Source organism: Panthera uncia, assembly GCF_023721935.1.
Source record: "Panthera uncia isolate 11264 chromosome A1 unlocalized genomic scaffold, Puncia_PCG_1.0 HiC_scaffold_17, whole genome shotgun sequence".
NCBI lineage: Eukaryota > Metazoa > Chordata > Mammalia > Carnivora > Felidae > Panthera > Panthera uncia.
Genome location: NW_026057577.1, coordinates 55,241,438 through 55,259,742, shown reverse-complemented (window position 1 = coordinate 55,259,742; position 18,305 = coordinate 55,241,438). Strand labels below are relative to the sequence as shown.

Genomic DNA, 18,305 nt, shown 5'->3' with positions numbered 1-18,305 from the left:
ATCAGGGGAATACAAATCAAAACCACAATGAGGTATCACCTCACACCTGTCAGAATGGCTAACATTAACAACTCAGGCAACAACAGATGTTGGCAAGGATGCAGAGAAAGAGGATCCCTTTTGCGTTGTTGGTGGGAATGCAAGCTGGTGCAGTCACTCTAGAAAACAGTACACAGGTTCCTGAAAAAATTAAAAATAGAACTACCCTATGACCCAGCAACTGCACTATTAGGTATTTATCCAAGGGATACAGGTATGCTGTTTCGAAGGGGCACGTGCACCCCCATGTTTATAGCAGCACTATCAACAACAGCCAAAGTATGGAAGGAGCCCAAATGTCCATCAGCGGATGAATGGATAAAGAATATGTGGTATATCGATGGAGTATTACTTGGCAAGCAAAAAGAATGAGATGTTGTCATTTGCAACTACGTGGATGGAACTGGAGGGTATTATACTAAGCTAAATTAGTCAGAGAAAGACAAATATCATATGACTTCACTCATATGAGGACTTTAAGACACAGAACAGATGAACACAAGGGAAAGGAAACAAAAATAATAAAAAAAGAGGGAGGGGGACAAAACATAAGAGACTCTTTTTTTTTTCAATATATGAAGTTTATTGTCAAATTGGTTTCCATACAACACCCAGTGCTCATCCCAAAAGGTGCCCTCCTCAATACCCATCACCCACCCTCCCCTCCCTCCCACCCCCCATCAACCCTCAGTTTGTTCTCAGTTTTTAACAGTCTCTTATGCTTTGGCTCCATAAGAGACTCTTAAATATGGAAAACAAACAGACGGTTACTGGAGGGGTTGTGAGAGGGGGGATGAGCTAAATGGGTAAGGGGCACTAAGGAATCTACTGAAATCATTGTTGCACCATATGCTAACTAATTTGGATGTAAATTTAAAAAAATAAATAAATAAAGGAGTATTAAGGGAGTCCAGGTACAGAAAGACTTGCCAACAACGAAGGGCCAATGTGAAAAGAGAAAAGGGATTTTGAGTGTTGCTTCTACTGCACTCTGTGTGTGACCTGAAACAAGGTTCCAGGACAAGGAACCCTAAATGAGAACAAATTTAAAAAGATGTGAATTAATTAGGGTAACGTTAAGATGCTGTACAAATAAACCTCAAACTTTTAGTAACTAAGAATAGTAGATGTATTTTTTTAGTTGCGGTAGATTATACTTAAGAGTTGAATTATTTTTAAGTGAGCAGAAAATGTTATTTTTTTGCTTATAGAACAAACAGTCCACGTTGTCCTGGGTTCTTCCATCCTATATGTGGATGTTCCCTGAGGTCTTAGAGCCAGCTGAAGGGAAAAGAAAGGAAAAAGGAGGTACATCTACTTCCTTTTTTTTTTTTAAGTTCATTTATTATTGAGAGACAGAGAGACACAGAGTGTGAGCAGGGGAGGGGTAGAGAGAGGGAGACACAGAATCTGAAGAAGGCTCCAGGATCTGAGCTGTCAGCACAGAGCCTGATGCAGGGCTCAAACTCACAAACTGCGAAATCATGACCTGAGCTGAAGTCGGTCACCCAACCAACCGAGCCACCCAGGCGCCCCTAGGTACTTCTACTTCTTAAACTCCTTGGTCTGGAAATGATACATATCAACTCTGTGAAATTGTGAATGTGAAATTGTAGTGAACTAGTCCCATAAATCCACTGAATGCAAAGGGTGCAGGTGGGGTGAGGGAGGGTGGGCTCAGAAATTTTTTTAACTGCTTGGGCAGATACTTCTTGGTACTAATACTACATTTTAGAATTCTGGTAAACAGCTGGCCATCTTTCCAAAGGCTCTATCACTAGATTGTCTCTAGTCACTGGTAACACCAGGAGCACTACTTTGGAACCCAAGAAAAAACACATACAATAAAGGCAAAAGGATCCTTCCCACGCTAGAAAAGAACCTACTGGTGCCATGAAGTCTTGATCAGATCAGGACCACTATCAGGGTCTGTATCAACAGGACAGAACATTAGCAACCTTGCCAACAACAGGTGCCTGTGTCAGTAGAAACATTAAGCATACTTGACAGAGCAGGATGGCCAGCTATAGTGCCTCTGGCAGATGACTGAGAGCAGAGCCACCTTTGGTGGCTGTGGGAGATGAAGGCACCTTAGGCAGGCACCAACGAAGTCTCTGGGGGTATGAGGTCCCAGCGGCAGGTGACTTGGGGAAGGAAGACATTCCTGGGTGATAGAGGAAGAAAATGGCAAGCACATCATGGTACCTGAGAAGATCCTCTTTGCGATTGTGTGTGAGCTGGCCCCTCACAATGATTTCTAACACCAACCAAGAGGAAGTCTTTGTTGTAAGACAGGTTGTTGGTAGGGACCAAACAAAAGAAATGTTATAGAGACTTTGGCTTTATTCCAAGGCTACTGTGGGCTTGAAACTGCAATTCTGAAAAATCATCACAATTTCCTGTGTATTATCAAACCAGACTTTATTATGAATGTAGCCCTGGTCCCATGGCTTAATTATCTAGAATTTTGTAACAACTAATAGCAAACTATGTTTCCCTAGGAGAAAGGTCAACATCCGAGTTAGTACCTGGGAAGAATCCAAACTCACAGATCAGGCGGCCAAAGCTTTGGGAATGGATCCCAGGAAGCCACTTTGAGTTTTGAGGTGGGGAACAGAATTCTGCTAAAAGCTATTGGATGCGACACAAATTGGCTTTCAGGATCAGACACCCACGGCAAAGACGATGAATGAGGACCTGGTGCTACTCAGGGGAGGAGGGGAAAAGCTGAGCTTCAGGGAGTGGATCTGCGGCGGGGCGGGGGGGGTCGGGGGGGGGGAATTATGTTGCAAGCAACTGAAAAGAACAGAGGGAAATTGGGTGAAGAGAGAAGGAGACTGCCAAGCCCCAGAACCCCAGAGGTCCCCAAGGTGGACAGCTGTCAGAACGAGTTTTCATAGTCTTTAGTCTTGAAAAGTATCTTTGGGGCTTAGGAAGAAAATGGACTTCAATCTCCAGAGCACCAGATAGGAGCTTGGAGTGTCCTGGGAAGAGCCCTAGAGATGTCTGATTGTGACAGGGTAGAGAAGGCTAAAGCTTAGAGCCAGAGTCACTGCTCACAATCAGGAGGAGGACCCGGATTGACACAGGGTGAAGTGTGGTCCCAGGACCAGAGCATCAATATCACCTGGGAACTTGCTTGCAACATAAATTCTGGGGCCCCACCCCAAGTGTCCTTAATCAGAAACCTTAAGGGTGGAGCCCAGAAACCTGTGTTTCAGTAAACCATTCAGGTTGATTTTGATGCAGGCTAGGGGGGCCCAGAAGACTCGAAGGATTGGATGAGGCGGTATATAATGGGGATTAATATTTGACTGAAGTTAGACCCCAAGTAGTAAGCAACACGATGGAGGCTATGATCTGCGCATCCCAATCTCCTTTTATCTATCTTCCAACAGATTTGGAAATGGGAGCTCCATTAAGACACAGACATAAAGTGAGACCAACGTTTCAACTCACAGGGGAAACTTGTGTGAGATCGGCAGGCACAGATGCTCACAAGGGGCTGATATCTTAGAATAATAAACAGAGATGTGTTTCACACTAACCTTGCATATCTACTCATCTCCTGCCATCACCCCATCACTTCCCCGGGCATTCAGTACACCTCTGTGCGCACAGCATTACTCTCCTCCCATAAGCATGTTACCCTTTGTCTTTTTCATCAGCAATCAAGATATAAACACACAATAAATTTTTTCTATTCACTGTTATTTCTCCTCTTTACCAAATCCACTAATGTTGCAACAGTATTATTTTCTACTTTATTTTTATTGCTTTTATTTCAACCCCAGTATAGAATCACAACTGAGCTGACCTTGGGGTTACAACATTTTCATTTTTCTGTAGAAAAATGCATTTCCACAATACATTTACAACTGAACTTTGGAACGTGTTCATAGATGGGAGGCAGATTGATCGGCACGACTCTTCATACACAAACTGGAACAGAAAAAAAATCTAAACAAATAGTGCTACCAAGGAGAAGAAACAAGTTCTACCACAACATTCCACATCTGCTTTCAAATGATGGATTTAGCTTCTCTGGCCTTCCCTCCACTAAAAAAAGAGGGAAGAAAAAAAGAAAGGAAAGAAGGAATGGTGGGAGGGGAGAGCAATAATTTAGAAATGCGTAAGTTCTTTTTCTCTCTGATACATGGATAAACTTTTATTTTACCTACCAAAGGGAAAAATAATATTCACTAAAAGCTTTCTAACCTATATTTCCAATTGTGAAGGTGTTTAATTTACTATCTATCTTTAAAAGGCTTCAAATAAAATATAGCTAGGAAAGTACATAAAGAATTCACATTATAAAATTCTCCACGTAATTAATGTTCATAATAATGTTAGGACTATAGCTAAAAAAAGTAATTTTCCGTAGTTTAGTCGGAAGTACAGATAATCAGCACCAAATGTATACATTAGGTTGTAATAGGCAATTGTAAGCAAACAGTATCAAACTGTATAACTTTTTTTTTTTTAAGTTTACTTATTTTGAGAGAGAACATGAGCAGGGGCAGGGTAGAACGAGAGGGAGAGAGAGAATCCAAAGCAGGCTCTGCGCTGACAGTGCAGAGCCCAATGCGGGGCTCAATCTCACAGACCATGAGATCATGACCTCAGCTGAAATCGAGTCAGACACCTAACCAACTAAGCACCCAGGTGCCCCTAAACTGTATAACTTTTAAAAAATATTTTTTTAATGTTTATTTATTTTTGAGAGAGAGAGAGAGAGTGTGTGTGTGAGTGTGTGAGTGGGGGAAGAGCAGAGAGAAAGGGAGACACAGAATCCGAAGCAGGCTCCAGGCTCTGAGCTGTCAGCACAGAGCCGGATGCAGGGCTCAAACTCAGGAAATGCGAGATCATGACCTGAGCCAAAGTTGGATGCTTAACCAACTGAGCCACCCAGGGGCCCCTAAACTGTATAGATAACTGTAAAGTAACTGTAAACTAATTAAAATAACTGTAAATTAACCAGAAGTTGTTACAAACTGTATAAAAATTGATATTATTTTCCCAGTTCTCCCAAGAGCTCTACAAAATCAGTGATGTACTATTCCGTGTTGTCTTTTACTTGTTGTCTGATCACATTTCCTCTAAATCCAGTGAAAAACATTAGCAGGACAATAGGCTTCCATGTCTGTGGCTCCATCTCTAATCATGACTATTTTCTTAAAACGAAATTTTTCCTTTAAAAGTTTAGTAACTTTTCCTTTCCCGCTCCCCCCCCCCCCCAGATTGGGCTGTTGATTGCATCTCATCAAAACCTGCACATTCACCATTAAACTAGAATTTCAGTCTATTAGCAAATACAATGGTTAATGGGATATTGAGCCTTGAAGCAACATGGTCTACAATGCTCCTAAAGCTACCATATATTAAGAAAAGCTGAACATTTCACTCTTGCGGGTGACTTACTAGCTCCTTTATGCCAGGGGTCAGGTGTGGGGGGTGCTCTACCATGAGACTTTGCACCTGTTCCCTGGAGGGCTGGATCAGAGCTAAGCGCTCTGTGAGGTCAGCCTTGAAAGGCACTGCCCCACCCACGGCTCCCCAGATCATTTCTGACACAGCATCCTCACCTCCACAGAATCTGGCTAGCTCATCAATTGCTTCTTCTCTGATGACTGTGCCATCAACATCAAAGCATAATGCATCAGCTGAACAGAAAAGCTTCCTCAACTCTGAATGGAAGACCCTCCTTGGAAGAATTTTCCTCATTTCTCCAGATTCCTAGGAAATGACACTCTTCTCTTCCTGCTTCTTTCCTGAATAAAAATGCAGCATGAAGTTCTGACTACTAACTTCTTTATGAGAGATTTCATGAGTTTTGCAAGATCAAGAGCCTGCTCTCTGCTGCTCCTTCCTGGGCCGCCATCCCCATCTCCTGGGCGTCTGCAATTGTATCCTCCTGACTGTAGGTGGGGGAGTGGGGGGGTGCTGGCTCTGGTGGAGTTTGGAGGGACGTGACCTGTACAGACCCACAGAGCTTTTACCGAACAATCATATGAAACCTGATGATAAATGCGGTGGCTTCTGGTAGTTTTTGCATGTGCTTTCTTAAACTTGAATTGCATAGGTTTTTATCCCTGGGCGGAATTATCCTAATGTGCAAACCCATATCAGGCACTCTGAAGACCCAAAAATACAGCATCTGTATAGTACTCAAAACATCAGTGGGACTCAGTAACGTTGTTCTCTGAAAAACTAATAAATCTTGCCTCTCGCAGCTAGACCTAGATAGTTTTATCCAGAGAAAGAAATGCTAAGGGTAAGGAAATTTTTACATGGCTAGAGGATGCTAATGGAGAGGGTCCATGATGAGTCTTTATAATTAGGAAGAACAGAAGGCTGATGAAGCGAGGAAATGAACTCCTTCTGCCAATAAAAGGACAAATCTAACTGTGGAATCAAAATATCCTGAACAAGCTCTTACTCCACAGCAAATACTTGTCTCTGCACAGCAATGGCATGGTGCCATATCTGTAGACTACAGTGCCCAGGATGCTCCTCACCACTGTGTGTCCTCGCTTAGTGACAGTCTTTCTCCCTCTGTTATGCCTCAGTTAAATGTGTTCTAAGAGTCCATGTTTTTGGCTCTCAGTGTGTGGAGAAATTCTACATAGACTTTGTGGTCCAGCTACAGAAGTTCTATTTGAGGACATGCACGCTGAGCCACTTGCCCAAAATCTGCCATGTTCTGTGCACACCTTCCTGCAGAAATTCACATTCCACCATCAAGTCATTTTTCTGATTTAGAAAAACCAGAACATTGTTTCCGGAAGGCTGGTGTTCATACCTCACAGGGAGAGGAGCACTCTGGAGGCTCGTGCCTCTCTCACTGCGGAGATTCAATCATTATGTCAGCCCCTTGTGACCAGGAGAAACAAAGTCCAGCCTTAGGGGCTGTGGCAAAGGCAGGTACACTTGAAATGAGAAGGAGATGGGATGAAAAGGATGGGAAGACAATCTGTGAGCCTGGCAGTCTGGTGGAAAAACAGCCATGGGATGAGCCATAATGAAGCAAGTCCTTTGGGGGATCATGGCAGCCTCTTCACGGATAGAGGCCCTGGCAAGGGCTCTGACTCTGAAATCTCCCCATCTGCACCCCTATTCCTTTCCTTTCCTCTGGACTTGCCTTTCTTTCTCTCGTTCGCTCGCTCACTCTTGCTCTCTCCAGATTTGCAACTCAAGAAAAGTAAATCTATTTCTCTCTAGATGTAATTTATTCCTCCATAATATCAAAGTGATGGACTAACTTCTGGTTTCTCTTCTATGACAAAGTCATCACTGTTAAAGATTCCCAGGTTGAGGAATCTTCCCTGAAAGCCCCAGGTAAACAAGTAATAGGGTGAGGAGACAGAAGGCTCTTCAGATGAGTCAGGGATGACCTGAAAAAGAAACAGGTTTCAGATCAGTCCCCTAATCCAGGACTAGCAAAAATACCATGGTTGTCAACTCTTGCCACCAATAATAGTAATTGTTTCCAACAGGTACCGAGAGCCTTGTTAGCTTCATGCCTACTTCTTGGAAAAGCTTAAGCACCAGATATTATGAATCCAAACCCTATGTTCATTTTCTTTGCTTTTAAAAAATTTCAAAATACTTCCACACACATTGCCTTCCAAAAACATCATATATACATCTGTACACACCCTGAAGTGATATTAGAGTGATGGCTGCAACAGACTGACCCCAAATATACAATGACTTAAAGGGAAGGAACAATTTGTGGTTTTTGGTTTTGTTTTTTTGTTTTTTGTTTTATATGTTACAGAACTGGCAAAGGAGTTCTATTCCACTTCATCATTCAACACAGTGGGGAAGAAGAAGGCTTGGAAAAAAACACACCTACAGTCTTAAATCCCAGTTCAGGGAGTGGTACATTTCACTTCCACATGTATTCTCTTGCCTCATTTAACTGCAAAGTAGACCGGGACGTGTAATCTAACTAGGCAGGCATCTCCCCAGTTTTAGGAGGGAATAGATTTTCATACGTAGATAGACAGGTTGATTTAGGTTCAGGTTCAGGTTCAGATTTAAATTTAAATTTGGTAGGTTCTATTATTTTCTCAACTTTAAAAAGATGAGGCTTAGGGGCTCCTGGGTGGTTCAGTCGGTTAAATGTCCTGCTTCAGCTCGGGTCATGATTCACAGTTTGTGGGTTCAAGCCCCCCATCAGGCTCTGTGAGGACAGCTCAGTATCTGGAGCCTGCTTTGGATTCTGTGTCTCCCTCTCTCTCTGTCCCTCCCTAACTAGCACTCTGTGTCTCTCTCTCTCTCTCTCAAAATTAAATAAACAGTAAAAAAAATTAAAAAACAATAAATAAATATTAAATTTTTTTTAAAAGATGAGGCTTAAGCTCAGAAAAGAGAACACAGCTTCCCTAAAAGTGGTACACTTAGTACAAGGAAAATATAATAAATCCAGCCTAGATCTTCTGGGTTTAGGAGGGCTTTGAATGCCATGTACCACCAAGGAAGGTGTTTGAGGAAGAAGTTAAGCAATGCAATGTTATTTTAAGAATAATTTATCAGCAATGCGAAGGGTGGAACTTCAGAAAGAAGAAATGAAGACACAGGACTATGGAAACAATACAAGCCAAATTCAACAACTGCCTAATCTAAAACAGCGGTGATTAAAGAAGATGAAAGATTATTAGAGCAGAGGTTCAGAATTTAGAGCCTGTGGAAAGGCCTCCATATTGTCAGACTCTACTTCCCTGGCATTTCACTGAGGCCTCTCCAGTTCTCCTCCTACTTCTCAGGCCCATCCTTCTCAGTCTTGGCTGCTCCTCCACCAACGCCCAATCCCTAAACATTCTCAACCCATCTTACTCCCTGCTTCAATTTTTAAATTTTTTTTTAAGTTTATTTATTTATTTGGAGAGAGACTGAGAGTGTGTGTGTTCACACATGCACGTGAGTAGCGGAGGGGCAGACAGAGAGCGAAAGAGAGATAATCCCAAGCAGGCTCCACACTCTCAGTGCAGAACCCGATGCGGGGCTCAAACCCACACACTGTGAGATCATGACCCGAGCCTAAGTCAAGAGTCAGACACTTAACCGATCAAGCCACCCAGGTGTCTCAAGGATTGCTACAATTTGAACACCAATTCTGTTCTTATTAGCTGTGTGATCCTAGGCAAGCTACATAAACCCTCTGAGCTTCAGTTTTCATACCTGTAAAGTGAGGATGGTTGTATAGCATCTACATCACTGAGATAATCTGAGAATTTAATGAGTTAATGAGTACAGTGCCCAGAATATAGTAAGCACTACATGTGTGTTTATTAGATAAAATAAATTCTTTACTGTGCATACTCAGATCTTAGCTGAGATGTACTTTCTCAGTCAGGCATTTCCTAATTTCCCCTCACTTCAAACATAAGCCACACTTTTTTATTCGCATGTGTGGGATTTTTGTTGCTGTTTGATGTCTGCTTTTTCCAATTGAACTCTAAGTTCCATGAGAGCAGGTTGTGTCTATTTTGTTCACCACTCTATTCCTAGCATGAACAGAATGTTTTGCATATGATGAATATTAGATAAATATTTACGAATGAGTAATTATGAAGGGTTAGAGATGGCAATTTCATTATCATGAGTTTGCAAGTGCTTTATTCTCTATCTCTTCCCCTCTCCCCTTCTCTAGGAATCTTGTAAGAATAAGTTTTAAATTCATAACATCCAGATTATGTTTGGCCTCTTTCTTTCTGCAGCTTCACAGAAGAATGGAGATGTCTTACCCAATTGTTTTCTATGAAAATCTACCCCTCAAAAGAGAGAAAACCAAGAAGAGCAACATGGACCCAGGTGGCAGGAGGGCAAAGGGACAGCGCAGCGGTTACAATTACAGTGTATGGGGTCACTAGGTGGCAATTCAATTCAAAAACAGATACCTGAACCACGTATGAATTCATACGCATTAGTAGGAACTTGTTGTTTATAACAGCCATGGGAAAGGGGAGTTTGGGGGGAGGGACACAAGCATAGCTTCTGCCAAAGAAGCTGCTGGCTCTTCTTCCTTCATTGTATAAGTAGAAGTCTGGCTCTGCCAACAGGTAGGTAGATGAAACCCAGCTTATGCCATTTCTATCTACAGAAGAACAAAAACAACCTTCATACCTCATCCTCCCAGTAACAAAAGGAATCTGAAAACTCACCCAGACCTCATTACTCGGCCTCCAAATTGGGGTGCTCCCTTTGCAACCTGGATCCTAATGCACCTTTAAACATACGTGTTGCCAATACAAATCAAAAGACTAGCATTTTTGACGTTATGTGATAGGTATTTTAGATATATTAACTCATTTAATCTCCCTACAACCCTATTGTGTGGGTAGCATTATCCAAGCGGACAGTAAATAGGTGAAAGAACCAGGGTATAATTATTCTAAGGTTCATAGTCATTTCACCAGAAGGGCATGACTTGCAGTCTGACACCTTTGAAGTCATTAGTAAAACCTAGTCCAGCAGTTTCTTAAAGCGAAGCCCGCTGGCCCCTCCGTCAGAATCATTGGTGGTCTTTGTTGAAAATTCAGATTCCCTGGCTCTGCCCAACACTGAAGGAATCAAGTAGAGGGTTGTCAGGAAACTGAACTCTTAAAAAGCACCTCCAAGTGGCTCTGCTGGAGGGCACTATGGACGCAGATGATTCTTATGCATTAGGACCACACGCACAGACTTCGGGCATTATCGAAAGATGGCAACATACCGCCCTGGCTGACTTCAGCCCTGCTCAGCATCCCCTAACCAAAGCCGGTCCCTGAACCGCCTCAGGATGCAGCCTCACAAGGAAACCAAGCACGCGCAATACTTACTTCCCAAGCTGGGCGGGGCTCGCTAAGACCCCGCCCCCTCGGTACCGGCCGGAATCAGGGGCCGGGCTCTCCCTAAGTAACCTAATTCCGGCTTCTCCCCGCAGCGGCCCAGAGCTCCGCCCCCGGCTCTTCGACCAATCATATGGCAGGTTGCTGAAGCTCCGGGCCAATGCACAGGGCCGTCCTTTATTCTTCTGTGCAGTTTGAAACTGTCAGGCTGCTGCCAAGGTAGCGGCGGTACCGCTGTTATTTTAGCGGCGACGCGGCGAGGAGAGGCGGAGGGAGGCGTTCGGGTTTGTGAAGAGCCGCAACGGTGAGTAGCGGCGCCCCGGCGAGTTCCGCGCCCCGGGCGGAGGCAGTGGAGTGGGGTTTAAAGTGTCTTAGCTCGAGTTTCCGCCCCGGGGGCTCCTATACCACGCCCCGAGGCGTGGGCTGTGTGCTGTTCTGCGGGGCAACGAGGTACTGAAGTTTTCCTTCCAAGGCGTCCGGGAAGAGAGGGCAGGAGTGGGGGGTACTTGAAGTATAACGATTACTTTCGCCATGGGTTCTGATCATTTAAAACGAGAAAGTAACCATGTCTAAAGTGTTTTTTGTTGTTGTTTGTTTTTAAGAGTTCGATTCAAACAAGGGTGGGTAAGAAGGTGAATGAAGAGAACCTCTACCCTTTGCTTACTCACAACTGCTGTCCCCCTAGGCTGCTAGTCCCTTATGAGGGGAGGAGCTGGCGCGCCCCTTCTCCTTTCCTGCAGCTAGGATGGGTGAACAGCACAGGGACGTCACCCTGCTGCCAGCTCGCACATTAATTCCCTCTTCCTCTGTCTCTTGGGGTTGCATTTGAATTCCCGGACCCCTTTTTCCTTATCAGCCAGGTATTTACCAAGAGGTAATTTGATTTCTTTGGCTATCACGAAGCACCCAGAACTTATCTCTTGGTTTCTGGTATCTTGGGTTAGAGAGTACTGGTAATTTAGTGAACTGATTCACATCCGCCACCCATTAAAGCAAGATTCATTTTTCTTCTTTGTTTCTGAACCTAGAAACAGTAAGAAAATGCTGGTGTGGTAGGGTTTCAAAGAAATTGTCCTCTACCTTGCTGGCCTCATAGCAGCGCTGATGGCAGACTTACAGCATATTTTCCAAAAATACAGTAGTTGCTTTATGGCTGCAGTATCTCTATTCAGAAACTCTTTTTGAAGTCTGACCTTACTTTTCAGCTTACTTGTTTTTTGAATAGTCAGCACCAGCCCACCTCCACTCCTATTATCTACGCAGTATGCAAATACAGCCTAAAAGAAGAAGTAAATGAAAACAGAAATGAACCAGGTTACCACAGTGGTGGATTTGAAGTCCCTGAAGCAGTCCTTCCTTGCTGGGGATGTGTGTGCTTATTTTATCCTCCCTAATTGGCTTAGCTAAAGACAGTCATGCTGAGATTTAGTTTACTTATCATGTGTATAGCCAGTAATACTCATCGAATAAAGCTAAGTTTCCATCAACAAGTCCCAGCCTATGTTTCCATTCTAATATTGTACTTTTCTCTGTGTCGGCCCTGTCTACTTCAATTTCCTTATTTCTCATTTATTTTTCAGGCTAGTGTGACTGAGACCTGTTGCACCTTCCACTGAAATTGTTTAGGTAAATGTCAGCAACTTCCTTACTGCCATGTTCAAGAGACCCCAACTTTCGTCTTTCTTTGGCATCTGACTCTACACTCTGTTCCTCAAGTTTTTATGATGCTTTTTTCCCTGATAGTTCTCCCATTCTGACTTTTCTGTTTTTTGCTCACTCTTCTCTTCCCCTTTAAACGTTAGTGTTTCTACTTTTAACCCTCTTCTCACTACAGTAGCAGGCCTTTAACTTTATTAGAGGTATAGTCCCCTCTGAACACATATTAGAAGCTAGGGATCCTCTTACTAGAAAAATACACGTGTATTTACACTAAAAATATTGCATATAATTTGGGTGTATGGACCTCAGAGTAAGAACTCTTTCTAACACTTGTTTTCATAGGTCATCTTACCCTCTCCCTTTTTCAGCATTTCCCATTATGCTGATGATTCCTCAAACTGTCTCTAGCCTGTACCTCCAGTGCTCATTGCTTAACTCCAGGAAGCACCATTTTCATTGTAGCCATTGTGAACGGCAGTCCTTGGTGTGCAGTATAATGGATGTGGCCATATCCTGCATACATGCAGCTTCACTACAGTGCCTCATAGGTACCTCACACCCAGCTCATCTGATATTGAACCCACTCTCCTTCTTCCCGACCTGCTTACCTTCCTACATTTCTTGTCTTGGTTAGTGGCACTATATTATCCATCTAATTACCCAAGTCAGAAATTGGAAAGCCATCAACATTCCAAGACCAGCCTGATCATGTTATCACTTGTTTAAATATTATAATAATATATCTAGAATAAAGACTACATTTTTTTTGACATAACATAATCACGATCTTCCATGTTCTGGCTGCTTCCTACCTTGCCTGTTCCATCCTTAGCCAAGCCTTGCTTTGCACCCTTTGCTTCAGTCTTACGAACTACTTACATTCCTGGCATACATGCCCATGCCTCTGTGTCTTTGCTTCTGCTCTAATGCCTAGCATAGCCTTACATCTTTTATCTGCCTTTGTCTTTCAGGTCAATACCAGTTTATCTTCTCAGTTAACACGTACTCTGGCTCCGTTCCCACTTTGTCACTCTCATGATCCCACCCCATGAAAAATAGCTACTCCTGGCCTCCCTGCTTTGTACCTCTTTTGTTTTAGGGCCTACTAGCATATATACATCTGGCTGTCTCTACAGATTGTAAAGTCCATAAGGACCAGGACTTCGTCATCTTATGTTCCTTGCCACTGTTTTCCATGCAACTGGTGTTGATACTTTGAATAGTCCCCACTTGTCCTTTAAATAGCTTATTGTTACTAAAAATACTTTTATTTTTTGGGACAAGACTTTTGACAGGTTTTCTATGGTATATGAGAATCTCTTGTTCTGTATAGGCTTGGTTTTCTTAAAATAATATTCCCAAAACGTATGTTTCTTGGTCAAAGAATGTACACAAATTGTTTATTCTCTCTTGGCTCAGTAAAATGCACAGCACGCAGGTTGCCACCCATTGTTGAAGAACAGTCATCACACTCTATTAATCTCAACAGCTCCATTGTGGATTTGTCCAAGGAGCTTCCATTTCTCTTTAACCTTTCATACATTTGTGTCATCTCCTTGACTACATGAAAAACTCACTAATGTTGCGAACTGAGCCTCCTGCTATTCTCTTCTTGCCTAGTTATTTTATCTGTGGGTGCTCATTGTGTTGAATATTTAAACATACCACATGATTATTGTTTACAGGTTAGGATGTATATACATAGAAAACATGTTATGTTAGTTTAACTATCACCGGAAGAAAACTAAAGTTAGTTTCCATTGTTTGTAGTATTTGTACAGAATGTCATCAGATGAGGAGAAATGCTCACTGCCAGTTATGAAGAATGACTCTGACCGAGGCAGTTCTGTCTCTTCAGATCTTCAGGTAGGAAGACATGCCTAAATTTGTTGTGACTTTTATTTTAAACAAGTGACAATATGAGGGAAAACTAGGAATACATTTTTCATGTATTCATGCCATTTACATTTATAATTATGTATATGGTGTATGATGTATATACATACTGTATATATATATTTATGTATATTAATGTACATATATTTATGTGTATATGTATATGGTGTATAATGTATATCAAATCATAATAATATGATTGACCATTGAGAATTATTTCACAGACTTTGGGACATACCTTACATTGTTTGAACCTTTCAGAAAATAATCATGAACTCTTCAAACCCTCTTTATGCAAAGGCTTCAAACAGCACAATGAGAGAAGCTGGAAATCTCAAGAAACATTTTTTTCTTGAGATTTTCTCAACTGTCTCTTCTGAATGCTGCTTTCACTTTAATGCAAATTAATACACTATCAAACCATCCACAGTTCTGGGACCTTAGATGCCCTGGTGTTCTACTCCAGGTTCTAGTCCCTGTTGCTACAACGTTCAACACATTCTGCTGCCCAGGATCTGGACAGTGACAGATAAATTAACTACAGAAGGTGTGGTTTTTACATGAACTGTTTTAAATTTCTTTTATTTGTAAAAAATTTTTTTAATGTTTATTTATTTTTGAGTGACACAGAGACAGAGCACGAGCAGGGGAAGGGCAGAGAGAGAGGGAAACATAGAATCCGAACCAGGCTCCTGGCTCTGAGCCGTCTGCACAGAGCCCGACGTGGGGCTCAAACTCAGAGACTGTGAGATCATGACCTGAGTTAAAGTTGGACACTTAACCAACTGAGCCACCCAGGCACCCCTGTTTTATTTCTAAATGTTTTATTATCAGAAATATGGACTCTGACTTCTGGAGTAGATTTTATTTTTTATATATTTATTTATTTATTTTAATGTTTATTTATTTCTGAGACAGAGCATGAGCGGGGGAGGGGCAGAGAGAGAGGGAGACACAGAATCCGAAGCAGGCTCCAGGCTCTGATTTGTCAGCACGGAGCCCGACGCGGGGCTCGAACTCACAAATTGTGAGATCATGACCTGAGTGAAAGTCGGTCGCTCAACCAACTGAGCCACCCAGGCACCCCAAGAGTAGATTTTAAATGAGAGATCACTGACACGGTACATCTTGAGTCTTATAGTCCTCTTAAGTATCACTTAAGAGGGGGAAAAGCTGGACATTATGTTTATGCCTAAATAGAGTTAAGTTGTTATTGACACTGTGTAATATGAGACAAGTTTTAGGAAGATATTTTATGAAACATATATGATTCTTTAGCTGAAATTACTGATTTAGAAGTTGGAAAGCTATTGGAAAAATATCTGTGAATATTTGCTAGGATAAAAGTAGTCTGGAGTTGTGACATTGATATTTCATCCTTGTCTTCCCTTTGGATGTACTTTTACCTAGTGCTGTCTTTTAAGGTGACAGTGCTTTCCTGCACTCTTTATCCCTGCCTTTTTCAGACTTCCTTCAGGAGAGTGCTGATTAACTCATTTATACTTGTGATATTGTGATTAATAATAAGAAATATATTTTGGTCTTTATCCCGTGTTTTGCACATTTTCAGAAAACTTTGAAATTTCCTAAATGATAGTGATAAATGTGTTTGTTATGCTAATGAGGTGACTTTTGGACCCCCCCTTAAGGATTGGGGCTGGTTGCTGGGAGCTGACCACATGCTTACAGATTTGGAACTTTTAGTAGTGCCACCCACCGTGAACTCCAGGAAGCGGGGAGAGGCTGCAGGTTGAGTTCGGTCACCAGTGGCCATTGATTTCATCAATCATACCTGTGTGATGAATCCTCCATAAAAACCCAATGGGAGAGGGTTCAGAGAACTTCCAGCTTGGTGAATGTGTGGAGGCTCTGGATGACTGCCATTCTAGGGAGGTGCGGAAGCTTTGCCCCCCTTCCCCATGCCTTGTGCTTTGTCTCTTCCATCTGGCTGTTTCTGAGTTCTGTCCTTCTATAATAAACTGATAATCTAATGAGTAAAATGTTTCTCTGAGTTCTGTGAGCTGCTCCAGCAAATTAATCAAACCTGGGGAGGGGAATCTTTGGAACCTCCTGTCTGTGTCGCTGGTTGGCCATAAGCTCAGGTGGTAACCAGGACTTACTACTGGTGTCTCAGGTTTGGTTGGGGGAGGTGAAGTCTTACAGGACTGAGCCCTTAACCTATGCAGTCTGATTACTATCTCCAGTGGATAGTGTCCAAACTGAGTTGAATTATAGGGCACTCAGCTAGTCAGTGAGAATTTCTTGTTGCTGGTGGGAAAAATCCCTACACATTGTAATTGTTGGATCCAGAACTTTTAATACAAAAATGTTAACCACCTTGTAAGATCTCAGGGTGTCATTTTGTCAGGACACAAAGCTTTACATCAAAAGAATAAATCTCTAGAGTAGAATTTGAGAGAGGGAGGAAGAAGACTCTTCCAGACCCAAAAATAATTTTGTGTTATTGGTTTACCTGCTTAGAATGTCAGCCCAACTGAGGCTCTTTTTGTTAGTAGTTCTTGATGACAGTTGAAAACCTGCCTACATTCCGTTACTGGAAACTTTTCAAAATATAAATACCAGAAAGGATGTTAAAAATGAAATAACATAAAATAACTACATACTTTTCCATCTATAGCAAATATGTAAAAGTCAACATTTAATACAAAAGCCCCTTATAAATAATTATTTCTTCTAAGGGAGTTCTCATTACTGTGTCAATTATGTGAAGGATTAATAAAGCTGTCATTGATAAATGCTGAGGGATAGGCAGCATCCGTGTGCTTACTGACTGATAACTTCCTCTAAGCACAACTTGACACTATGAGCAAATTGCCCTGGTCTTACGTGGTACATATGGATTCATCTGTATTTCAGGGTCACACCAGTCCAACTGTTGTTGGGGAGAGGGGAGCAAAATTACAAGTTTGGATTGTTACTTTAGGGTCCTTGTTTACCTTCAGACAAGTTATCTTTGACAATTAAGAAGGACAATATTACTTATTTTGATCCTTAACTAAACAATAGCCCATTTGGCCGGTCTCTGTATATATGAAACTAAAATAGGTGTTTAAATAACTGATATGTAATTTTTTCTTAAGTTAACATAATATCTACCTTGTTTACCTCCACTTTAAGTCATAGTGATTGTTGTGGGAGCTTTGAAATATATGTTGTGTTGTTCTCCTGATCCAGAACAGAGGTCAGACTAGGGGAGCTCAAAGTTAAAGCCACTGACTTCCATTTCCCCTCCCTTTTTAGGCTGGAAGCTATCATAAACTAACTCTGATTGAAGACAGATAATTTGGTTCAATTTACTTATAGTTGCCACCAATTAAGAAGTTAATTGACCTCCATGTGATTTGGTTGAGCATCTGACTCTTGATTTCTACTGAGGTCATGATCCCAGAGTTGTGAGATTGAGATTGAGCCCTGCTTGGGATTCTCTCTCCTTCTGCTTCTCTCCCCTGTCCTGTCTCTCTCACTCCCTACAATAAAAAAAAATTTTTTTAAAGTTAATTGACCTCAAAATATAAATATAAGATACCCACCGTATTAGTTTGCTTGGGCTGTCATAACAAAATACAATAGTCTGGATGGCTTAAACAACAGAAATTTATTCATTTGTTTCAAATTTTTATTTAAATTATAGTTAACATACAGTGTAATGGTTTCGGGAGTAGAATTTAGTGATTCATCACTTAGGTATAACACCCAGTGCTCATCATAACAAGTGCCTTCCTTTTTTTTTTTTTTTTTTTTTCCTTAGAGAGAGAAAAAGAGAGTGTGTGCTTGGGAGAGGGGCACAGGGAGAGAAAATCTTAAGCAGGCTCCATGCTCAGGGTGGAGCCAGACTTGGGGCTCAATCTCATAACC

The 18,305-nt window shown here is 41.9% G+C and overlaps 1 protein-coding gene and 1 pseudogene across 6 annotated transcripts in view; one reads left to right on the top strand and one right to left on the bottom strand.

Moving 5' to 3' along the window:
* Positions 1 to 5,050: 5,050 nt before the first annotated feature.
* LOC125935231 (phosphoserine phosphatase-like) lies at positions 5,051 to 6,034 on the bottom strand (annotated as a pseudogene).
* A 4,903-nt stretch (positions 6,035 to 10,937) lies between these two features.
* The window catches only part of POC5 (POC5 centriolar protein), a 47,240-nt gene continuing 39,872 nt past the window's right edge, over positions 10,938 to 18,305 (top strand). For 2 of the 6 annotated variants that reach the window (XM_049649658.1, XM_049649656.1), the window contains exons 1-3: positions 10,938 to 11,178; positions 12,455 to 12,500; positions 14,304 to 14,399. In XM_049649658.1, coding sequence (XP_049505615.1) covers positions 14,316 to 14,399 — 84 coding nt within the window. In that variant the 5' untranslated portion in view covers positions 10,938 to 11,178; positions 12,455 to 12,500; positions 14,304 to 14,315. Of the gene's footprint in view, positions 11,179 to 12,454; positions 12,501 to 14,303; positions 14,400 to 18,305 lie in introns of those variants that run through there. The other 4 variants (XM_049649657.1, XM_049649659.1, XM_049649661.1 and 1 more) reach the window with 4 other exon arrangements.